At 35.5% G+C, this 26,280-nt stretch overlaps 1 protein-coding gene across 1 annotated transcript in view; it reads left to right on the top strand.

Moving 5' to 3' along the window:
- Nucleotides 1–26,280, top strand: part of KCNH8 (potassium voltage-gated channel subfamily H member 8) — a 388,965-nt gene that overhangs the window by 239,270 nt on the left and 123,415 nt on the right. The window contains exons 6-7 of the mRNA XM_056129473.1: nt 5,837–5,994; nt 19,179–19,386. Of these exons, the coding sequence (XP_055985448.1) occupies nt 5,837–5,994; nt 19,179–19,386 (366 nt within the window). The remainder of the gene's footprint in view (nt 1–5,836; nt 5,995–19,178; nt 19,387–26,280) is intronic.

Below are 26,280 nucleotides of genomic sequence, written 5' to 3' on the forward strand. Positions count from 1 at the left end.
GCCTTGCATGCGGCCAACCTGGCCAACCGAAGTTCAATTCCTCCGCCCCTCTTGGAGATCCCGGCAAGCTACCGAAAGTATCTCACCCACACGGCAAAGCCTGGAAAGCTACCTGTGACGTATTTGATATACTAAACACAGTAACAACACATCTCACATTGGAGACATACTGGACCCGCTCTAGCAAATTGATGAATAACGGGAGGACAGTGCTACAGTGCTCCCGCCTATGAGTGATAATATCCTCTGTTTATTCTTCATCTTCTGGCTTATTTCACTTAACATGGTGTCTTCCAGTTCTGTCCATGTTGCCACAAATTGCATGATTTCATCATTCCATACAGCTGCATAGTATTCCATTGTGTGTGTGTGTGTGTGTGTGTGTGTGTGTGTGTACACACCAGATCTTCATGATCCACTTATCTGTCATTGGACATCTAGATTGATTTCAAATCTTAGCTATTGTAGTGAGTGCTGCAATGAATATGCATATGTTCTTTTGCGTGAATATTTTTCTGTCCTGGGGATTGCATGCAAATGTTCATTTGAATGAATGTTTTTCTGACCTGGAGCTAAATACTCAAAAGTGGAATTGCTAGGACACATGGGAGATCAATTCTGAATTTACACAGCACCTTCATCTATTTCAACAGGGTTTGGATCAGATAATATCCCTACTAGCAGTGAATGAGGGTTTCTTCTTCACCACATGCCTGCCAATGGAAACTGTTCCTAGTATTTTATTTCTGTACCTTTCTCACTGGCATAAGATGTTACCTCATTGTTATCTTGATTTGTATTTCCCTAGTGATAAGTGATGGTGAGCATTTTTTCATGTACCTGTTGGCCATATATTGGTCTTCTTCAGAGAAATATCTGTTCATTTCATCTCCCCATTTTTTTAATAGGGCTTTTAGATTTTTGTTGTTGTTGATCTTTGTGAGTGCTTTATAAATGCTGAATATCAACCCTTTCTTATGTATTGAGTGCAGATATTTTCTCCTATTCGGTTAGCTGTCATTTAGTTTTAGCCCATGTTTCTTTTGTCCTACAGAAACTTTTAAGTTTGATGTAGTCCCGTTTGTTTAGTTTTGATTCTGTAGCCTTTGCCAATGCCATCATATCACTGAAGACTCCTTTAAAGGTCTAAGTCTTGAAGAATTCTGCGAATATTTTCCTCTATGTACTTTATAGACTCAGGTATGATCTTAGGGCCTTTGATTCACTTTGGGTTGACATTTTTGTAAGGTATGAAATATGGATCCAGCTTTTTTTACTTATATGTGGTTATCTAATTTTCCCAGCATCATTTGTTAAATAGTTTGTCTTTATTACATTTTATGCTCTCATCTCCTTTTCCAAAAATTAGCTGACCATATACATGAAGAGTTATCCTGGGATATTCTATTCTGATCCATTGGTCAGAGTCTTTATGCCAGTATCATACCGTTTTGATCACTGTGGCTTTAGAATATAGGTTCAAGTTAGGTAATGAGATGCATCTCAGTTTCTTTTTTTTTTTTCAGTATGGTTTTGTCTATGTGGAGTCTTTTATGATTACACACAGACTTTATAATTGACTGTCTAAAGTCCTTGAAAAATGTCCGGTTTGGATAGTTGTTGCATTGAATCTCTATAGTAGTTTAATTGAGATAGTCATTCTGACAACCTTGATTCTTCCAATCCATGAGCATGGAATGTTCTTCCACTTCTATTTCTTCAAATATTTTCTTTTAAATGTGGAATCAATATATCTTTTTGATCTAATTAATTTAATTATATAACAAGTTACCCAAGAAAGTCCTTTACCTTTTTTCAAAAGTCTGAGCCCTTCTCTTATTCTTTAGTCAACCACATAATTAATCATTTACCTTTTAAAATGTTTTCCACATCAGTCAGTCTTAAATTCATTCATTTCTCAATTCATGGGAGTGCCTTCAGGTTTGCAGATGATGTCAAAGCATTTTCTGTGAAATTTGTGGTGCACCTAATTGATTAGTCAAAATGAAGGAATTGCCCCCTTCAACTTTACAGTGAAATTATAGTTTTACATTAGGCTGTATTGTAGATATCACACACAACGAGACTAGTAAGTAGCCTAACTTCTCCCTTTACGATAGAACTATAAATGCCTAACCTGAGTTTTTTCCAAAATTATGAAGATTTAACTTCTGTTTCAATATTTAATGGTCTGACCTATTAAATATCTTTGCCAAAAAATACATGCATGAACCTAAAACTTTCAACAGAAAGAATGAACAATTCCTCTGCTACCATAACAACAAGAGGGCATTCCATGCTGAGTTCCTAGCTCTTCCTGGATTGATGCATTGGTATTTTGCCATAACAGCACTTGGCACTGCTATCATATCTTGAATTGTTTCTGTCATCTGTGAGTGGTTTCACAGAGTCTCACCATTAACAATGAAAATACTTCAATATTTTGACTTTTGAAAAATATGAGAGTTTTAGTGAGGCTAGTGGAAAAAACTTAGATCATTTACCAGAGTCTAGAACAATTATTACTTTCTTTTGAATGGTATAAACCTTGCTTCCACATCTAATATGTCGTTGTGTGAAGGCACCAATTACTGAAAGTACTAAGCAGTTTGGGAGCTTTGGGGTTTGTGTTTTGCTCTTTCACTCATTGAGATATTTAATCATGTGTATGTAACTTCAGTTTTACTAATTGTTGTGTCCCTGGACAGGTCTTTTACCCTTTCTGGTTGTCTTTATTTTTCTGATCTGTAAAGGAGATAATAAAGTTCCCATCTCTGCGCTGGATCGATAGCACAATTGGTAGGACATTTGCCTTGCACACAACCAACCCGGGTTTGATCTCCAGCATCCCATATGGTCACCTGAGCACCAACCACCAGGGGTAATTCCTGAGTGCAGAGGCAGGAGTGTCACCCAAAAAGCAAAAATAAATAAATAACCAAAATAAATAAAGATCCCATCTCTTAGCATTATTGTTTGGAGTCAGTGCTAAGGTCCAGATCAGTATTTGGCTCATGCTAATAATGTATATGTTATAGATATTAGCAATCTGTCTTGTTATAATTCCTAGATTATCTCACTTCATGAGGCTATAATGAGAACCAAATGATATGATAAACATATTTTATTGCTATACAGTAAATTACCACAAAATTAGCAGCTTAAAATAATGTCAATTTATTATCTCAAAGTTTTTATAGGTCAGATGTCCAGGCCTGCTTAACTGGATTTTCAGCTCCAGGCTTCACAAGGCTGAAATAAATCAAAGTGTCAACTAAGTAGTGTTCCTTTTTGGTAGCCTGAGATCCTTTCCCAGGCTCTTTTGGCTGAGAATAATTCATTTCCTTGTCAGTCTAGTATGAGGCTCCCTATTTCTTGTGAGTTTTCAATCACAAGTTTATCTTAGCAACTAGATGCTTCCCTGCCTATGCTCTTCTATGTGACAAGATAGTTACATTCTTTCAGGCCAGGAAGAATATGACTCACTAATTAGTCACCAATATTTTTTCACCAACTTGAACAAACTTTACTGGTGAAGTACTTGGCTGATTCGGTCAGGTTTCCCAGGATAAAGTCCTGTTAACCATATGGCACATCATCATGGCTCAAGAGGTAGATCATATGAGTGTAGGACTTACAGCAAGACCAGAAATCTACTAAAAAATTTAACTTGCATATATACATATATATATTTATATTTATATATACAAAAGCTCACATCACTCAATCTTTAACAACATGTTAGTGATATCCTAAAGAATGTCTTAATGGCCCCTGCCAAAATAGAACAATCTTCACACTGTTTCCTAAATACTTTTTTTGTAAGCATTTTCAGCGGTTCTTCATAACAGACAATACAAAATATATTATTTTGGTTGTGCTTTCGAACAGGGATCAGGGCTTTAGATGGAAACATCCCAAATTTGGTTGTGGGAAGGTATAATGGTGGTGGGATTGGTGTTTGAATATTGAATGTTTGTCAAATATTGTGAACTACCTTATAAAATAAAAAAAAGTTTAAAAAATTTAGCTTCCACAAATGTCAATATGAAGCTAAAGTAAAAATAATATGCAATTAGGAAGTGTGTGATAAGAATTCTTATAATTGACTGTGATATCAATAAATTCTTCTTTAAAAATTTTGGGCCACACCTGGCATTGCTTATTAATTCTTGCTCCTGGATTACCCCTGGTGAAGTTTTAGGGACCATGTAGGGTGCCAGGGATCAAGCCCAGGTCAGCTGCAAGCAAGATGTCTATTTTACCTATTGTACTATTTTTTCAGCCCTGATATCAACAAATTTTTTCCCTTGTAAAATACCTTCATCTATATTCAGTGGTCTAGATTATCTGTAAAGAGGTAATTCACTTCATAAGTATGCAAATCAAAACTTAATATTTGCTACATAATTCCGTGCGGTCCTTATTTTTCTTTCATATCCATTTACTGTATTCTCTCCTTTGATTCATACATTGCCTTATCAAGACACTTTCCAAGAATGAAGTCCCATAGAGAAATACCTTTCTTTAGGGTCAATCTATAAAAGGTTCAACTATAATCACGTGTGGGTGTTACTGCACACCAATTCTGAAATTCTCTGTGATGTGGTACTACTGAGTTCTAATACAAATACTGAAAATGTTGTTTTTTTCAGTTTTTGTCTTATGATAATTAATCCGTGACCTAAGAGAACAGGCTCATAAATGTTTATTCATACGCAGCAGTAGTGAGCCTAGAAGTTCTACATTGCCATGACTTTCATTAGAACAGTACTCAGGAGGGCAGCAATTGTTAGTAGTTCGGGGCTAGAGCTACATAGTACAGTGGGTAGGGCATTTGCCTTGCGTGCGGCCAACCCAGGTTCAAACCCCAGCATCCCATATGGTCCCCCGAGCTCCACCAGGAGTAATTCTAGAATGCATCACCGGGTGTAACCCAAAAAAAGAAAAGAAAATGTTGTCAATAGTTTGCTAAAAAAAGTATAATATAAATAAGCAAAATAGTATGTAAAATTAAAATACAGTAATAGAATGATACCAGTCAAGGTTAAAAGTAATTACTGATTCAAATGAAATTGGGAAACTCAATCTAGAAATACAGACAAGACAACCCTGGCATATTTTTAATTTTAGCGACTTCACTTTAGTGTCGGCAAAGGTATTGTAATTTTGTACATCAAAACCATAAAAATAAACACTATTGTTACATAAACTACAAAAAGTTTTTTAAAATTAAATCTAAAATACTAGTGCCTTCAGCACAGGGAAAAATTTCCTATCCTTGTAGCAATTAGTAAATTTTTTCCATGCAGAATAAAGCAGTACTGTTTCAAAACTAAATATGAACTCCATTTGATACCTGCACTTTAAAAGAATCCTGTCACTGCTTTCAATATGATCTTGGATGAATTCACTTACCTCACTAAAACTTAATTTTTTTAAATACTGTTTGTAACCAAATATTTGAGCAATAGCCTATGTTTAAAACAATGTTAGGTGTATATTGAGGTTTTGTAAGTAATGACTGTTGTTATGGATATTGCCATTTATTTTAATTATGTCAGCATGTGGCAGACATTAGAATATGTTACATACCCAGTAATATTAAATCTGACTTTCTTTCTTCTTATTCAGTACCTGTTAAGTTGAACTGCATCTGTCAAGAGTCTTATTTCAGATATTATTTGAAATATGTTGAGGTTACTATTTATCTGATTTTTGCTTAATTTGTTACAATTTTCTTCTCACCTCCCTTTCTGCCTTTTTCTCTCCGCCTTTCTTCATTTTTTCTTCTCTACTTTGTTCTTTTCTTCTCCTTATCATTTTCTCCAAGCAGATATTATTTTAAATTTCCGAACAACCTATGTCAGCAAGTCTGGTCAAGTTATCTTTGAAGCAAGATCAATTTGTATCCACTATGTCACAACCTGGTTCATCATTGACCTAATCGCTGCCCTGCCTTTTGATCTCCTGTATGCATTCAATGTCACAGTGGTGAGTACAGAATTCCCTTTTGCACGACCTTTAAGGGTGGCCCTGCCTCTGTGTTTATTCTTCACAGGTACAGGTTTTAAATGTTTCCGACAATTTGTATGCTCAAAGTTTTGTGTCCTCTTTAACAAAGATGTCAGAATGTTCTATGATATGTTAGACTAAATTCTTCACCTTAGGAAATTATTTCTTTTTGAAATGTGTGCCATTTCCAGTTAGTTAAATACTGAAAATGAACCAGAATTTACAAAATAACTTGAGTTTATCCCCAACGTTTGAGTAACAATACTTGATAAGGAAGCCATCCATAGAAATATATATATATATATATATGCATATATATGTAAAATCATTGGTCTATATTATCTAGACAGAAGTTTTCCTGGAAAATTTAATGAAGATTTTTAAAGAATTCTTTTATATTTCTTACCTTGAACTTCCTTTTGCTCATCTCCCAATAGCCAAAAAGCATGTTAACTTGTATTAGTGCTATTTTATTATTTAGTCTTGATATTCTAAAAGCATTATGTGCTTTCTTATTTTTTCAAAAAGACATTTAAGAAGGCAAAATGACATTATTAGACTATCAATGAAATTTGCCTTTAGACTATCAAATTTTACAAAGCAAAAATTTACTGAACATTGTACAAATTAAACATTCTTCAGTCAGTTGACAACCCCCTGTGAGAATTATATTCTGTTTCAAGAATTCAAATGCATAGATTTTAAGAATACATTGATTTTTCAGATGTAGTCTTTATTTTCAGAATAATGATCAAATTGTAATCTTGTCTCCATAGTACATATTTTAAGCTATTAATTGTCTAACCAAAATAATTTCTCTTTATTGTTTTTAAGTTGGAAGTTGATAATACCAATATCTTTAAGAGATTCATAATTCAACTAAAAGGAAAGCTCTAGGGGAAAATCTAGTACATAATATCAATCAGTGCTACATTGAATTGTTATCCAGGCTTTTTAAAAGTGCTTTTTAAGATAGAATTTGACTAGATAAATGTACTATAATGAAAGTGTAATGATTTAAAACAAGTCTTTTGCAAGACTGCAAAAAAATCTATAAAGAAGTATATAACAGACAGAATGCTAAAAAAATTATTTGCCATTTCTCTGGGAGAATTATCAAATAAATGATGTTTAATAGACTGTCCTCTAAATCACTTTGCTGCTTTTCCACTAAGTACTAATAATATTTATATATTTTTCTTTATGCACTAAAGTAGAGTAATTTTGAACATATGTATTATATAATTATATTTTAAATAAAACAATATATGATATATCTTTATATATCATTAATATACTCATTGTCTAAAACTAGCATGAGGAAATTACTTTTGAAAATACTTTTATGGAGCTTAAATACTGGTACATTTTTACCTCTCTCCTGAGCTCTTTTTTCTCTTTGATGTGGGAAATCTGCCATAAATACATGACCAAAAAAATGCAAGATATCAAGGAACATCTATGTGGGAGCAAAGGAAAAAAGAGAATGGAAGTGAAAAATTATTATCAGGGATAGGTTTTCCAGTCTTCAGGGGAGTGAGTGAAGGATCATTTAACAAATTAGTTCATTAATAATTGCTTTTCCTAAATAAATTAGATGAAATATTCTCTATTTGAGTAAAAAAGAATTGTTCTTAGTATGATACTCACGTCTCAGGAAAATGTCAGTTATGGGAGATACTAGTTCTGCAATTACATCACAACATAGATTTATATAAAGATGGGGCCAGAGCAATAGTATGGAAAACAAAGCATTTGCATGCAGTTGACCTAAGTTTAGTCCCTAATACCACATATGGTCCCCCAAACCCTGCCCAGGAGTGAATGCAGAGCTAGGAGTAAGCCCTGAGCACCGCCTGGTGTGACTGAATTTTTTTTTAAAAAATTAAAAATTTAAAAAAATTAAAAAGCAGTTAACAGTTATCCTTCAAGATCGAAATTGTGTCCAGCTGTGTACTTTAACTTTGGCTCCTTCTCCAGTTGTTGGTGACAGCTTGCACATTTATTAAGATCTTTTATGTATAAGTAACTATGCCATGACATCTAGACACAAAATCATGAACGAGACAGAGAGTGTGACAGTGCAAAAAGGTAAAGGTGTGAATCTGAATTTTATCACCTGAGTGAATTCCTTGGGGAACTTAAAGTAGCATCAAAACCTAAAAGGAGCCTCAGGATTCTTAACAGTGCTTCTGAGAAGCCGAAAAAGGCAACATCACTATAAAATATTTTGCTAAGTGCCTGAGATCCAGGAAGTGGCCATGTCCAATTAGAAACAGGGAAATTGTCATTTGCTACTGACTTCTGATATATAAAACACTAACTGGTATCTGTCTATAATTAGCTTATTATTCTCATCAGTGAAAAATTCATAATAGCCTCCCAAAAATTAAAAAAAATGCTTCCTTTTTCAAGTTATATATTTCCATCTGAATCAACAGGGCCTTTTCTGTCATTCAACAAAAAGAAGCTCAAATTCACTTTTTTTTCCCTTTTCGGGTCATACCTGGTGATGCACAGGGGTTACTCCTGACTCATGCACTCAGGAATTACTCCTGGTGGTGCTTGGGGGACCATATGGGATGCTGGGAACTGAACCCGGGTCGGCCACGTGCAAGGCAAATGCCCTACCCGCTCCAGTCCCCCAAATTCACATTTATAACAGGAAACTATTGGTCAAGTTGGGAGCAAGCATAATCTTTAAAAGCGTATTAAGAATCACCAGGGATGCCACATTCTGGACACATCCATTCTTGTGACTGCTCTTCAGGTGACTAGTATTCTTGTGGAAGGCATACCTCGCTGCCTTTTCTGGTCAGAGAATCGGAAATTGCCTCTATCTACATTTTATCTTCAAATGCTGTCTTTTGATCTGGGAATGATATAACAAAATATCAGGAACTGGGTGATTTAAAGAACAAAAAATTAATTCTGACAGATCTGAAAATTGGGAAATTTTAAAAAATGACATAAAGAAAGTGGGGCACAGAGAGGGTCCAGAGAGGTAGTACAGGAGTTAAGGCGTGTTCCCTGCATGTGACTAACTGTGGCTTGGTCTCTGGCACTGCATTTGATCCCCTTAACACTGCCAGAAGTGACTGCTGAATTAGACCTGTAGCACTGCCAAGTGTGCCCACCCCTGCCAAAAAAAAAAAAAAAGAAAGAAAGAAAAATAAAAAGTGAGAAACACCCAGGTTGGCTGCATGCAAAGCAAGCATCCTACATGTTGTATGATCACTTGAGCCCCAAAAGTTAACGTTGTGTTTTTGGGTCACACCTAGAAGTTCTCAGGGATCACTTCTGACAGTACTCAGAGGGCCATCTGTAGTGCCAGGGACTCGACCCAGAGTTGGCCAGTTGCACAGCAAGCACCTTATCTGCTATAGCATCTCTGGCTCTGAAGTCATATTTTTAAAAATCCAGAAGTGGTCATGTCACCTTACCAAAAAAAAAATAAGAAAGCTCTGTATTTCAGATACTTGAGCCAACAAAAAGGTGGTGACTTAAATGTGCTTTATTCATCTAAAAAAAAGTGAGAAACAGACAGAAACATAGAGACACAGAGATAAAGAGACAGAAACTGAAAGCACTTTTTTGTTTTTTACTTTGAGGCCACACTGACTGTGTTTATGCCAGGGATCACTCCTGGCAGTGTTTGGGGGACTGGAGATAGTGCTAAGGATCAAATTTGGGTCATTTGCTTACAAGGGAAATGTCCTATATTTATTCTATGTGCTATCTCTCTGGCCTATCTCATTGATCTCTTATAAGATGACTAAGGACATAAGTCTCAATTCTTGTGACTTTATCTACAGTTCATCCTCCTCCCACCCAAAGTCCCTATCACAGTGAAGAAGAGGGCTCCAACACCTGTCCAAAATTTGTAAGGAAGCAATATGGAGAATAAATTTCAGAGAATGCAATTCAGTCCCTCGCAGATAGACATTTCTCTCTGGAACTCCTGTTTAAGGCTTTATTTAACTTCAAATTATCATGTATTTATCAAGTTCATCTATCCATAAAATAAACCCAACCCCCAGGAATTTCTCTAAATTACAAAGTAGAGATCACAAAATCTTTGATGTGATCACCTGGCATGCTGCCACCTGATGAAATGATAGATCAGAACTTGGCTGTGAAGAAGTTAAAGCAAAACTTAATAGAAAAAAATGGAGGGGAAATATAGAAAGCACAACTAGAAATTCCTCAACTGACTTTTGGGTTTTATTATATATGATATTTCATATAAAATAATGTATAAGATTAAAATTTAACATTTTTTTGCATTTTTTATTGAATCTCTATTGTGATACTCTGGTTAGATTTCTTTTAATTGAGATACCATTGATTCTAAAGTTAATAAAGACTATATCTGAAAAATCAATATAATCTTGAAAACTATGCACTTAAATTCTTGATACAGAATATAATTCTCACAGGGGGTTGTCTGACTGAAGAAGTTTTAGGTATAAAGCTTTATACAATAGCAAATACACTTCATTATGATCAACACCAAAGGAATAATTTCCTTCTCCCATCATACAATTAACCACTTTTATCCATTTTAGCTACCTTCTATTCCCTTTATTCTCTTGTAAACACCATTTTATTGCTGTAAATTTGTTTTCATTTTATTTATTTACTTTATTTCTGTGCGTTCCACATATGAGTGAATTTCTATGACATTTGTCTTAGTCTTTATAACTCATTTCACTTAGTGTAATTCCCTTAAGATCCATCCATGTGGTAGCAAAAGGCAAGACTTAATGTTTTGATTTTATAACTGAGTAGTATTCTACTGTATTCTATAGTATTCTATCTTCAATCACCTGCTAATGGGCACTTTGGTTGTTTTCACATCTTAACTGTTATATGTAATGCTACGGTAGACACAGAGATGCATATATCTTTTCAAATCTATGTTTCCAATTTTCTCTGATTGATCACTTCAAGTGGATTAAGTAGATCATATGGCAATTGTATTCTTGAAACTTTGAAAACTTTTCATCTTCTTTTCTCCAGTGGCTACACCTATTAATATTCCCACCAGTAGAACACATGGTATTTCTTTTCCTTACATTCTCATCCACACATGTTATTTCGATAATGGTCATTCTAACAGGAGTGAGGTAATATCTTGGTGAGTTTTCATTTGTTTTGTTTCATTCTCTCTCATCTCCTTTCCTTTACTAAGTTATGATTGTTGTTGCTGTGATGACTGGAAGGGTACACATGGTTCTGCTGTGACTGGTATATTTATTCTTTATTGCAGTTTCAGTAATAGGGTTATAATAATATTCAAGTTTATGGTCTGGATGCACAAAGTTACTGCACACCACTGCCGCTAAATTGCCCATTATCCTCTGCCACTGTCCCTATATCTCATACATTTTAACATTTCTTTTTCCCTCTCCCCAAATTATTCTTTGATTTACTTTGGTTGACTTTGGTGCATACTATTATCACCCTTAATACCATCCATGTGCTCCAGATCTGCCACCTATGTTCCCAAGTTACTTCCAGTAACTTATTCATACCCCACCCACCCAAATCTTCATTCTCAAATCTTGAGTTCTAGTATTTATTATCAGTTGATATTGTCTAAAACCTGGGTTTGTTTCTATATACTATGGATGGATAAGATCATCCTGTATTTGTCCTCCTCCCACTGGCTTATTTCATTCAGCGTGATAACCGTCTGTTCCGTCCAAGTTGTCAGCATTTAGATCGCTTCCATATCTTATTTTCTGAAGAATTGCAGTGAACATAGGAGTGCTTATCTATTTTTTTGAATTAATATTTTGGGTTTGGAAGGTTGAAGATAGTAGAAGTGGGAGAGCTAAGTCGAAAGGAAACTCCATTCTTACGTTTTTGGTCAAATCTCCCTCTTTTTTTCATTAGAAACTGGACCAGGTGACATTCTTAGTGACAGTCAAAGAGGGTTACTTTTTCACCACATCTTTTACAGTATTTTCTGTTTTCAGAGTTTTTTGTTTTGAGGAATTTTTTTAAAAATAAATATCATTCTAACTGGTGTGAGATGATAACCTGTCATTTTGATTTATGCTTCTGATGCTAAATGTTGATGAATAAATACCTTTTCATATGCTTATTGGCTATTCATATGTATTCTTTGTGAAAGTGTTTATTATGTTTTTATAGATTTATTTTGATGATGTTTCCCAACTCTCTGAGTGCTTTATAGACTTTGGATATTTGTCTTTAATATGAAATAGTGTATGTGAATATCTTCTAGTCAGCTGGGTGTTTTAATTTTCTATGAGTTTCTTCTGGCATGCAAACACTTTTCAACTTCATATAGTCTTTCTTGCTTACTTTTTTATTCTTGTTCTTTGCCAGTAGAACCAGGTCATTGAAAGCACCTTTGATGTTCAGACCCCAGAGAGTCCTGTCTATATTTTCTTCAGTGTATTTTATGGTTTCTGGTCTAATTTTTAGATATTTTATCTATTCTGAATTAATGTTTGTGTATCATGTGAAGTATAGGTTCAGTTTTATTTTTAAGTATTGAGTAGTAGGTTTAAGTATTATATATAGGTTTATGAGTATTATATGCTAGCGACATAAAATATCTACATTAATATAATTCTATTAACAAAGCCCAACGTACATTTACTGCAACTGGAATCTCAGTTAGAAGCTCAAAATTAGGTTACTAGTAATAAGTTATGCCCAAAAAATAAAGGGAAGTTTTCTGTCTATAAAATTACTGGATTTACAGAATAAAGTTATCACTTATCAAAGCATAAGGGTGAACATCCCTTATTTGTTCAGCTGACTGTCTGAACATCTAAAAACATCTAAAGGTTTTGATGGTTTTGAATCACAGTCTGAGGCTGGAGTTCTAGGACCCCTTCTCCCCCTGCCCCCATTCCTTAGTGTCCAGGGGTCACTGCGAGTGACAGCATGCACTATGGAACTCAGAGTTGGAAACATGTGCTCCAGTGCTTTGAGCTCTTTCCAGGGCCTAAAGGTAAATTTATTTTTTATTACAATTATTGTGTTTTAGGTAACAAGTTTGCAATAATGTTAACATTTATGGTTTTGATATCTAGTCACCACACTTCACTAGCAAAGGTGACTTATTTCCCCCCCACAATCAGCAATGCTCAAGAACTATTTCTAGCTCTGTGTTCAGGAGTGACCCCTGGTGGTGCTGAAGGACCATGTGTGGTCTAGGAGATAAGAGACAGAACAGCGAGCACTTACCTCCAGGGCTATCTCTCCAGCCCAAACCTCATTTTCAACGATACTGTATTAAACTCTTATGGGACTGATGATATTGTTTTTAACTACTGACAATTTCTCTCCAGAAAAATGTTTCTAAATTAAGCCAAAATGTTAAGGCTCCTTTTAATACATGTGATGTATGTGCAAAGGATGTGTTCAATACAGTACAGGAGTTAAGGCAATTGTCTTTTATGTCACCAAGTCAGTTTCAAATCCCCTGCCCCATAGAGGCGGTTATCCAATTATTACAGCACCTTTTTGAAGGACATTTCCTTGGTCCAGTTCATGTACCCAGCTCCTTTGAGTAGACTAACTGTTCATATGTCTGAGGATTTATCTCTGGGATTTAGTCTTGATCCATTAGTTTGTCGGCCTGTCCTTATTTCAGTGTCATTTTTGTAATGATTGTTATCACTCTTTAGTAGAGTTTAAAGTAAGGGAATTTGATATATTTAAACTTCTTTTTTTTTTTCAGGATGGCTTTGGTTACTCACAGGATTTCATGCTTTCATACAAATTTTAGCAGTGTTCATTCTAATTCTTTGAAGAATCTCTTTGGGCTTTTGGTAGGAATTGCATTAAATATATATAGTGTTTTGGGTAGGATAAACATTTTTAACAATATTAATTCTTCCAATCCATAAACTTGAAATATTTTCTATTTCGTGGTATCCTCTTCAATTTCTTTTATAAGTGACTTAGACTTTTCAAGGTATAGGTCTTTTACAGCCTTTGCTAATTCCTAGGTATTTGAAGTTTGAGGGAATTATTTTTTTAAAAGCAGATTTTTTTTTTTAATCTCATCTCTTCAAGTTTACGTATAGAAGTGCAACAGGGTTTTGTATATAGGTTTTGTAGCTTTCTACTGATTTAGTGTTTCTAAGATTTTTCTTAGTCAACATTTTAGAACCCCCCCTCAATTTATATATATGTATATGTATATATGTATCAATTTGTATATACGTTATCTGAAAATAATGTTAGTTGACTTTTTTCTAATTTGTATCCCAGCTAGTTGTGAATAATAACCTCTTAGGATTTCTTCCTTTCAACCCTGATTCAATTTACCTGGGTTTTCTCTCATATTTTCCTTACAGTTTGGAAGAACCATCTCCTGTTTTCATTGCCCTCTTCTATTGTTTTCTTGACTTCTGTATTTTTGATTTCTGCTATGTTTGTTTGCTTTTTTGCCCACACCCAGAAGTACTCAGGGGATACTCCTGTCTCCGTGCTCAGAGATCAGACCTGCCAGGCTCTGGGGTAATCATACCCAGGTGGGCTATGTGCAAGTCCTACCCACTGTACTTTTGTTCCATCCCCCATGACTTCAGCATTAACTTTTATCGTGTCCTTTTTTTCTACTGACATTGGGATTCACCTTTAGCTCTTTTTCTAGTTTCTCTAGCTATGTAGTTAGATCATTTATGAACTTTTTCCTGATGTGGGGCTGTACGAACTTTCCCCCCTCAGCACTGCTTCTGGTATATCCCTCTGTTTCTTTATTCTCTGATTCATTTGAAAAAAATCCTTTCATCTCTTCTTCGGTTTCCTTTTTGGTCCAGTAGTTATTTGACAATGTGTTATTAAGCTTTCAAACGTTTGAGTCTTTCCCCCACTTAATTTTGATGGTTAATTTTTACCTTCATGACAGGGTCGCTTAAGAGAAGATACGTGATATCATTTCTATTGTTGAAACTTTATGGATACTTGCATTGTGTACAAGCATATCTTCTATCCTGGAGAATGTTCCATATGCATAAAAGAAGAATGTGTATAAGAGAAGAATGTGTACTTAGTGTTTTGAGGGGCTAGAGTACCTTATCAATTAGCCTCAATTCTTCCAGTTCCTCATATAGGGTTCCTATTTTCTTACTGATTTTCTGTCTGGTTTATCTGGGCTGGAGCCATAGCACAGCCGTAGGGCGTTTCCCTCGGCACGGCCGAGCCAGGTTTTATTCCTCTGCCCCTCTCAGAGAGCCCAGCGAGCTACCAAGAGTATCTCGCCCCACAGCAAAGGCTGGTAAGCTCCCCATGACATATTTGATATGCGGAACACAGTAACAACAAGTCTCACAATGGAGATGTTACTGGCCCCGCTCAAGCAACTCAAGCAACTAGTTTATCTGTGTAATAATGAATGTAAGACATAAAAGTCTCTGCTACTTTTCCATTGCCACAAATATAGTGTTTTAGCTCTGTTAACTGTTACTTTATAAACTTTCTAGCACATTTTTTAATTGTGGTGCTCATTAGTTTGTACTGCATACTGCTGTCACACTCTGTCTCAGTGCTCACCATGCCTTGCAGTTCTTCTGTTTCAGTTATGTTTGCACACATGCTAACTAGAGGAAGCATTCTTAACTGAGGCATGCAAGTTACAGTTGTGATGCTCACCAGCCATAGCTGTGGTGCTCGTACATATAGCATCTCTGGTTTGACTTCCTGGTCACAGTTAGTATACATCTTTCTTACTGTAGTTTTAATTTGAATTTCCCAAAGGATAAGCGACAATGAACATTTATTTATATATGCCCATTGGCCATTTGTATGCAGCTTTGTTGGAATGTCTAAAAATCCTCTGCTCATTTTTAAATCTTTTGTTTGTTGTTGTTGGGTTGTATAAACTGCTTACGCATTTCCTATTTTAACATTTTGTTGGAGGTTTGACTTGCAAGTATATTCTCCCATTCAATCGTTCGTCTTTTGTTTTAACAATGGTTTCTTTTTCTGTGCAGATCATTTTTAGCTCATTGCAGTTCTAGTTGTTTATATATTTGTGTTTTCCTTGTCATTGGAGTCAAATGCCCAAAGCTATTTCTAAGACCAATAGTAAGAAAGGAAATCTTATGCTTTTTCCTATGGATTTTACAATTTCAGTTCTTACAAATCTTTATTCTATATTGAATTCACTTTCGTTTATGAAGTAAGATAGTGGTCTAGTCCCATTCTTTTTCATGTATCGATCTCCTTTTCAGACTATAATACCTCTGGTTCTGTTATTTATTTTTCGCATTTCTTATACAATTCATAGTCCTCTGTGTTCTCATACAATTTTAGGATTTTTTGTTATAATTCTGAATATAATTGAAATGTTGATAGATTGCATATTGAGTTGAATTGCAGTGGAGCTGTATATTGTTCAAAATAATAAAGCTTACCATGACCAATTCATCAATGTTAGTTCTTCCAATCACAAGCATAAACTCCCTTCTATTTCTTTTTTATCTTCTCCATTATTTTCGAGTACGTCTTACAGTTTTCAGTGTGCGGGTCTTTCACCTCCTTGGTTAATTTATTGCTACATTTTTTATTATTTATGATGATTGTAAGTAATAGTAAGTAATAGTGGTCTTGAGCAATAGTACAGTGGTAGGGCATTTGCCTTGCACGCAGCCGGCCAGCCAAACCAAGTTCCATTCCTCCGCCCCTCTCAGAGAGTCCGGAAAGCTACCAAGAGTATCTCGCCCCCATGGCAAAGCCTGGCAAGCTACCCGTGGCGTATTCAATATGCCAAACACAGTATCAAGTCTCACAATGAAGACGTTACTGGGCCCACTCGAACAAATGAATGAACAACGGGAGGACAGTGCAGTGCAGTAAGTAATAGTATTTATGACATACCACCCTCATACCACTACTCTGAGAAGCTAAGCAGGGTCAGGCTTGGTTAGTGCCTAGTTAGATATTTGGATTGTTTTGTATCTTACTTAATAATTTATCCTTTTACTCATTTAAAAAATACTAATTGAGGGGCTGGAATGATAATATAGCCGGTAGGGTGTTTTCCTTGCACATGGACGACCCAGGTTCAATTCCCAGCATCCCATATGGTCTCCCAAGCACCACTAGGAGTAATTCGTGAGTTCAGAGCCAGGAGTAACCCCTGTGCATCTCTGGGTGTGACCCAAAAAGCAAAAAATTAAAATAAAAAAGCCTAATTGATTGGTCATTAAACACTGTTATAGGTACTTTTTCTTAGAGATAATGGAAGATAGCTAATTCAAGAAAGGAAATAGAAGTCAGACATATATAGTTACAGAATCAAGCTTCTAAACTATGCTACCTTATTTATGATTCTAACTATAATGAAAAATATTCTTGGGTGATTTATATAAACCATTTTCTTCCCCTCTATATATGTTACCCCCAAGATTAGATATAGCAATGGAATTTGTCAAAGTCATCATCATATGAGTTAATGTTTTATTTTCCTTTTTATTTTAGGAGCTCTTTGAGGTCTTTTCAAGATCTAAAATTAGTATTAGGGCTGGAGCAATAGCACAGCGGGTAGCGCATACGCCTTACAAGCGGCCAACATGGCCGACCTGAGTTCGATTCCTCCGCCCCTCTCGGATAGCCCGGCAAGCTACCGAGAGTATTCGATATGCCAGACACAGTAACAACAAAATCTCCAATGGAGACGTTACTGGGCCCTCTCGAGCAAATCGATGATCAACGGGAGGGCCTTTACCTTTACCTTACCTTAAAATTAGTATTAATTACATGCAACACTTATGTTACTAATAATGGCAGACAGTTCTATTAGAAACCAATGATACATATTTTTTTCAATAAAGTCTGGGAGACAACTGAGCATGGCTGTTTGAGAGAACATTCAGAATATATATACTTTAAGAACATGTTTTTTTTATTGTAATAACATTATAAGGAAGAGAGTATAGCATCTGAGTCATGTGGTCACTGTCACTGCCACTGTCCTCCCGTTGTTCATTGATTTGCTCGAGCAGGCCCAGTAATGTCTTCATTTTGAGACTTGTTGTTACTGTGTTTGGCATATTGAATACAACACGGTTAGCTTGCCAGGCTTTGCTGTGAGGGCGCGATACTCTCGGTAGCTTGCCAGGCTCTCCGAGAGGGGCAGAGAAACCGAACTCGGGTCAGCCATATTGGCCACTTGCAAGGCAAATGCCCTACCCCCTGTGCTATCACTCGAGTTATGGGGTATTACTGATAAATCTGTGTAGAATTTACTTAAGGGTTGGGGTAGGGGGGTTTGGGATTTGGGGACAAGAACCATAACTACTAATCAACTATTCTTGGTTTGGTGCTCATGGGTGACCCTTGGCAGTGCTCAGGGGCCCAAATGGAGTGCTGAGGACCAAAGGAGTTGGCTGCATAAGTACTGTACTGTTATGAATGTTTATATGTATGTATATATATGCATATATATATATGTTTGCAATTAAGTACCATATTGTTTCTCTAGCCTCAAATTTATATGTTTTATAGATCTAGGTATTTTTTTTCAAGTTATTGTTAGAATCAGAGCAATTCTACAGTAGTGCAGTGGATAGGCCATTTGCCTTGCACGGGGCTGACCTAAATTCCATCCCCAGCATCCCATATGGTCCCCCAAACACCATTCAAAGTAATTTCTGAGCATAGAGCCAGGAGTAAGCCCTGAGCATTGCTAGGTGTGGTCTCCCAAAACAAAACAAAACAAAACAAAAAACTCAAGTTACTTTTATTATCACCTTAAAATCTTTTATTTTCAATGTATCTAAATTATTGTTAGAAAGTCCCTGTACAAGATGAGGGACTTGAAATTGAAAGTAAGTGGGTGAATGTAGATCTCATAACACTAAATTCTGGTTTCATATAATGCAATTCAGTTACGTAACTAAATATAGTTTTCAAAAATAAGGCTTGAAAATGATTTTTTAAATCCTAATAAGATTAAAATAAACATAACTTGAAGAAATTAATCTAATCCCACTTTATCCCATATGTGAAGAATGAATAAATGGTCATAAAAATGAGCATAGTATTGAAATAAGGATCATAAGTAATTTCAAGAACTTTCCAGAATGACTGTAAGTTAACGTAACTGAGAGACATGAAGTTAACCCATGAGCCAGACTGACTGTACTGTTGCGTTGTTTCCACTGCAGGTATCTCTCGTGCATCTCCTGAAAACTGTACGGTTGCTGCGTCTTTTGCGCCTTCTGCAGAAGCTGGACCGTTATTCCCAACACAGCACAATTGTCTTGACTCTGCTTATGTCTATGTTTGCTCTCCTTGCACACTGGATGGCGTGTATCTGGTATGTCATTGGAAAAATGGAGAGGGAAGACAACAGCCTTCTGAAGTGGGAAGTTGGTAAGGGCTTAACATTTGTCACGTTTTCCATTTTTAAGTGAAAAAGATTTTCTAAAATTTGGAAGAGGTAAAAGATGAGTCCAAAATGCATGCCCTTTGTTAAATTTCCTCATCTATATTGCGAAGGAGGGGGTGCCATATGATGCGAGTAGTTTATTTGGAGAAAGTTTCCCGGAACCTTTATCCCCCAAAAGAGCATTAGATTTACTTTTCAATAGTTTATTAGTTCAAAATGACCATCAAGGCTCTTGAAATGCTGAAGGCAAATAATGTGTGATTTTCCTTACTGATGTAGGACTAGTAATAGTAAATCACTGAATAAGCAACCTTTGGCCAATCATTTATATTTATATTGTAAAGATATTGTTCCTTTCATTTAAAGTGGCAAGTTATAGTAAAGATAGTTTTACTGTTCTTTCTTTGGAATGAGAAACAGGTAAATCCCAAGGTTACCTTAATGATACACTCTCCGTATTTATTATATTTGAGAATCTCTAATGATAAACAACAAAGTTAGACATGTACATAGTATAATCAGTAAAATTTTGTATTCCCATAGTATATGGGAGTTTGGGAATTTAAAGGACATTTTCAAAATTTCACATAATTCTACATAAATTAATATAAAAGATTTTAATATATCTTTATTATAAGTTGTCAAACTTTAAATTTGTTTCCCACAAGAACTTTATAGAATATAAAAACTCTGTAGGCTATAACCCTCTATAATTAATATCTATTTTTTATCATTGTTGTTCACTATAGAAAATTCTCAGTGTCCTATATAAGATTGTTTTTCTTAACCTGACATTTAATTTAAAAATCTGGTTTTTTGGTTGGCTAAAATTTTTTTTTACTATTTGCTCTTCCAAAATTCAACACTAAACTTTTGAAAGAAGTTCAAACCTGCACATATGAATAAAACCACAAAAGAGTCCCAAGGGAGAAAAATATTCTCACTTCTACTAGCTTTTAGTGACAGGATGCATTTGGAACATCCTGAGTTGATTCTCATAAATCTAACTCTCTCACTTAGAACACATACAAAACCTTCAAAAGACATCTTTGGAGATTGAGTTGCAGAGACCTAAAGGAAATAGGCTCTAGGGAGTAAATCTCCTTTCTGGGATTTCTCAATGTTCAAAAATGTTCCTACAAAAAAATCTCAATTTTTGTCTTGAGCTATACAAAGAAACTATGTGTTATGGTAATTTTTATCTCAGAATGGCTTTCTTATTTGTCAAAACACTTTCTCTGTGCCTTATTGTGGACTTTAATACTCAAAATATAACGGAAAGGGAGAAATAAACTTCAGAGTGAAAGCAAAAATATCCTACATGAAGAGATTATAAATAAAAAGAGCAACAGAAGACGTCTCAACCATGCTTGACTGAAAACTTTTTTTGTCTATCAGGGTTGTTTTTCTTATTGTACCGTGGTCCAGAAGACTTATTTTCTCATCACATTCTCTAGTGTTCTGCTAATATTCAGTGAATTGCAACATTAGATCTCAGCCCTTTGTTTTGATTCCATGTTAAGATTCTGACTGTGGTCAGCCACCTGATTCCTTCTTAGACCTGACCTAATTTCCTATGGTCCTCAGACCTATACACTTATATTAATTTGTAAGACTGGTCTAGTCTGAGAGTCTCCAGATGGAGAAATTCGCTTGTTCATTCTCTCAAATTTAGTTATGTGAGGAAAGCTCTTTGTTTCATTTCCAATATGCCCATCCTACTGCAGACATACAAACTCATTTTTCTTCCCACAAGCACTCAAAATATTTATTTTCCAATTGAAAAAAAAATAGAGTCAATCACCCCATTTTCTTCTTGATTGTCTCTTTCCACTCTAATCATTGTCTGAGAGATGGTTCAATGAACAGGAAGGAACTTGTAAGTTGGAAGTCAACTCACAAAGAGACCATTGGCATAATGTAATGGCAGGAACATTGCACTGCGAACAGTGACGTTCCCCTAGAGTCAAAGCTCTGTCTCTAATCAACTGTGAGATTTGTCCTAATATTGTTTCCCTATCATGGTATCTACAACACTAATAAGTCCATTATTTCAGTTACCATAATTTACAACTTTAGTGGAAGAACAAACCAAATGCTGTATGAATAATATAAATATATATTTTTAGATAGACAATGTAAAACAAGTATGTATCATAGATGAGTGCTCACATAAATCATCAATATCAGCCATTTAATGTCAATAAGTTTAAGAAAAAAGGATATGATGGAAAGTACATTCTGTGATTATGACAAGGAATTGATTAGTTGTACTCAGCTATGGTAAAAATTAACTGAACATTTATCTTTAAAGAATTAGATTTCCTGTCTAAACACCTCGTGAAATATGATTAGAAAGGTAGCAGGCTAATTATATCTGTCAATGTTGGGTAAATACTTGGCAGCTTACCCTTCCCCTAAAATTACTTGCATCATTTATTCATTTAAAATATTCTCCAGCTGAGATTTGGACACAGATTAAATAATTATGACTTTCCTTACCTAATTTTATATGAAACTGCAGAGAGCCTAGGTTAATTTAGTTTTTACTATATAATTTGTCCACTAATAACATGTTTTACCTTTTTTAGTCCAATAATTACCATGAATCAGAAAATTCATCACACAAATAAAATTTGGTTAAAGGACATGTAGTTCTTTATGTTGTGACTATTATTAGAAGTATAGAACAGAGTTGTCTTCCCAAGGGATAAAATGGCATAGATAGTTACCCACTTTCCTCCCTCCCTCCCTCCCTCCCTCCCTCCCTCCTTCCTTCCTTCCTTCCTTCCTTCCTTCCTTCCTTCCTTCCTTCCTTCCTTCCCTCCTTCCTTCCTCCTTCCTCCTTCCTTCCTTCCTTCTTTCTTCCTTTTCTCTCTTTCTCTCGCCTTTCTTTTCTCTCTCTCCTTCTTCCTTCCTTCCTTCCTTCCTTCCTTCCTTCCTTCCTTCCTTCCTTCCTTCCTTTTGTCTTTGACATATTAATTGCAGCAAGATATTTTGTACCAAATCAATATCAATATTCTTTAAAAAGCTGCAGTGTCACTTTTTATATTCATTTAGAAAAATAATTGACTCAAGTCCATGTTATAAAATGACTTGATAGTGATATATTTCACTTCAAATTTGTATATTTTATAACATATATTTTTTTAAATAGATTTACCTTATTACTTCATGGAATTTGTGTCCTGGGAGAACTTTAGCCCAATTCTTTGATTGTATGGAAAGAAATTCTGCTCTAGAATGGATAAGCTCTGGAGTGGGGGGAATTTTTAATATTGTTTCCACTATTGCTCCCCTAGTGGAATGTACAGTCCTTGACATATGATGAATCAAGTGCAGAAAAATAATTTGTTGAATAAACATTCCTTAACTTTAGATAATTGAAAAATGACAATCATGGGACAAACCTAGATTCCCCAACTCCTTAGTTAGAATTACTTCAAATAAATTTTAATATCATGCCAATATGAGAAATGGTTACTTTGAAAACTTGTTCTGGCATAAGATTGTGAGGACAAAGAGGATGGTCACTTATTCACTGTACCCTTTAGCCTGTACCAGCCATTGAAGAACCAAAACAATGAATCTTAAAGTCTAATGGGAAAAAAAAAACAGGCAGATAATTTAGTGAAAGCATAATAGTGCAATATATTCTCCTAACAAATAATTAATGATTTGAATGAATTGACAACTAACTTCTAGAATATCAGAAAACATTTGTTAAAATGTACTGAGCTTTAAAGAATGTATCAGTTGGGGCTGGAGGTATGTAGTATAATGAATAAGCCTTGCATGTGACTGACCTGAATTTGATTCCTTGCAACCCACACGGTTCCATGAGCCCTCCCAGAAGTGATCCTTGAGATACAGAGCCAGAAGTGAGGACTGCATTCTGCCAGGTGTGGCCCAAACCATAAAAGAATGCACAGTCGTGTTTATTTGGTTGCTGAGAAATAAACATGTGTGACAAGAATAAACACTAAAACAAGCATTAAAGGTTAATGGAAAGGTGCTCAAGTGGTAGATAGTCAGATACCATATCTTTAAGGATGATTCATGTTGAACAGTTTAGTTTTAAGTGCATCCTAGAACTATGGTTGTAGGTAGCTTTTTTCTTCAAGGTCAATAATAAGGAGGTCAGTCAAATATCCATCCTGTAGGGAATTATTGGGAATTATTCAACCTTTACTAATTTCAACATCACATTAAAGCAACATTGAAATATAAATTTAAAATGTGTGAGAAGACCTGGTATGTTAATTTACCGCTCATTTGCAATGTTGTTACTTCTCACTGATAAAGTTCAATTAATGGCACTTATAGTTAAGTTGGTAATGTTGAGTTAGTTCTTAAAAAGTTCCATTACAAGTCTTGATAGAATATAATAATTTAATTTTAAGCTAGAAACATTAGGGTTTGATTCTTGCTTCTGAGATTTATTAGATATGTGTTTTTATGCCAAATGATGTCAATGTGTGATGTTTTATATAATGATCTTAATTTCACCCGTAGAATGGATCTAATCATACCACTCTGCATAGCATTTTTAAGGATTATAGTTATATTCAAGGTAACATATTTGGCAGTTTCCAATATATACTGTGTTCTTGGTGCTAATAACTACCACCATTGCCACAGTCACTACCACTTCTACTCTTACCACTAGCTAGGAGTATTTCCAAACTTAACCCACCTACTCAAAACTTTCTTTAAAAAAAACTATTGAATCACAGTAAGTGATTACACACATTTATTCACAGTTACAAAATTGTTTATGACTGGACTTCAGTCATTGGGTGTTTCAAGATCCATACCTTCACCAACATACATTTCTCATTACCAATATCCCCAGTTTCCCTCCCTCCCCCATCCTAGCTCCCACCTTCTCTCCAGTCTGCCTCTATATCAGGCACTTTTCTTCTCTCTGTCTTTCTCTTTCCCTCCCTCACTGGTTCCTTCTCTATCCTAACTGCCCCCCACCCCTATAACAAGCTTCCAACAGTGGACCAGACCTCCCAGTCCTTATTTCTATTGTCCTTGAATATTAGTCTCATACTGTGTTTATTTTACATCAATTGACTATAAAGTATGGAAATAACTATAAAATAGAAGATATTTCTATATCAAAGTTCTTGAATTCAAGGGACATGAAAACTCAGGACTAGGAGAAAGTGAATTAGACTTTGGAAAAGAACTTTAGCTGAGGCGTTTTGAGGCACCACTGCTGACATTTTTTCAAGAATGACCTGGGCACCATTTCAGTCTTTGTAGAAGCTGTGAAAGTCTTATATTCCTTATATTCCTCTCTGATTCATAGTGCCTGAAGAACAAAGTTCAGTCACCTGCTCCAACATAGACAACTGGCGTAAAGAAAAACCTGTCCTTGAGCCTATGAGTTGGTGCAGCTGATATAGTGCTTGCCTTACATGTGGCTAATATGAGTTCAGTCCCTGGCTCCATATGTCCTATGAGCATTGTCAGGAGTGATCCTTAATGCCGAGCCAGGAGGGGACCCTGAGCATCACCAGGTGTGAACCCAAAGCAAAGCACAACAAAAGAGAGAACCCCTGTGTCTCTTTAACAGCAGACCTCTAGTAAGGTTTTAGACTGACAGAGAAAAAGATGAGTGAATGTCCACAGTAACATCTTTACCATGATATTTAAAAACAAACACAGTAAGATGCTTTTGAAAACATTTATTAACATGTTTCTATCAACCATAATACCCTCCTCAGACATAATAAATGTCCAGTGGAATTAGATGAAGGATAAGCATGCTTGCTGTGTTCATTCTTGAAGCATCCTGCTCTTCCCCAGTGGAGTCTATGCTGCTTATGTCAATATAATAACCCAGTTCTACTTTCCAAGCTGTGATTCTTCAACAAAATTGCATTTTCATCAGTATCTCCCTTTTATGGTTAAAATGCTAGCCCCTTCCTCTCTTTCTTAAAACTGTATTTCGAAGGTTTTAACATGCTAAACTTCAAAATAAATGCTCTGCTTTGAAGGTTAGAAATGAGAGTACTTTTGTAACAGAGAGAAGCTCTTTTATCTCTTAATCTTTTGACTGGAGTATGCTTATGCATTGTAGCTGCCTAAAAGTTTATCTGTGTCATTGGCCACACACAAAAAGCCCAAGAAAGGGAGGGTGGATTTAGTCAGATATCATTTTCATATTTCCATTGACAATTTTAATGCTTAATCTCTTGATCCTCCTTTGATAACACATCATAAAAGCTGATTGATGTGAAGGGCTCTCTAGTTATTAACTGCTTAGCATTTACAAGCCTTTCTCCATATAAGTAAAGAAAAATAATGACTAGGCTTATGGTATTTGAGCTGATTATTCCAATAACTGCATCAAATTTCACCTCAAGAGAGTAGAATTCATCAATCCCCAGCACTGCACAGTCCCATGAGCACCATTCAAAGTTTCCTCTAAATTCAAAGTCTGCAGTAACCCTCTCAACCCCACCTAGGATTACAGCATGACCCAACTACCCTCCAAATAAAAATTTTTAAAGAAGGTTCACTTTACCTGTGTTCTACTTATCCAGGCTCTGTAAAAATAGTAATAAGCTTTCAGATAAACTTTATCTGTCAATTCTCACTGGAGTAAAATACATTAAACAAAGGGAAGGAAGGGAAAGACTAAAATGAAGGTTTTGACTCTTAAAAAGATGCTAGAGAGAGATCTCTGGTCTTAATTTTCAACAGAAATTTCAACTTTGATGTGCACTAAATTTACCTGAACATTGCATTCCAAAATTGATTAGAATTCAGTCCGTCTAAGTCACAATCAGCTCTTTAAGAAGCTCCCAGCAGAAGTTGGGTTTGAAATTCCCTATATCACAGCTTGAGTAGTGAGGTTTTTG

Source organism: Sorex fumeus, unplaced genomic scaffold (genome assembly GCF_029834395.1).
Source record: "Sorex fumeus unplaced genomic scaffold, SorFum_2.1 ptg000072l, whole genome shotgun sequence".
Taxonomy (NCBI): Eukaryota; Metazoa; Chordata; class Mammalia; order Eulipotyphla; family Soricidae; genus Sorex; species Sorex fumeus.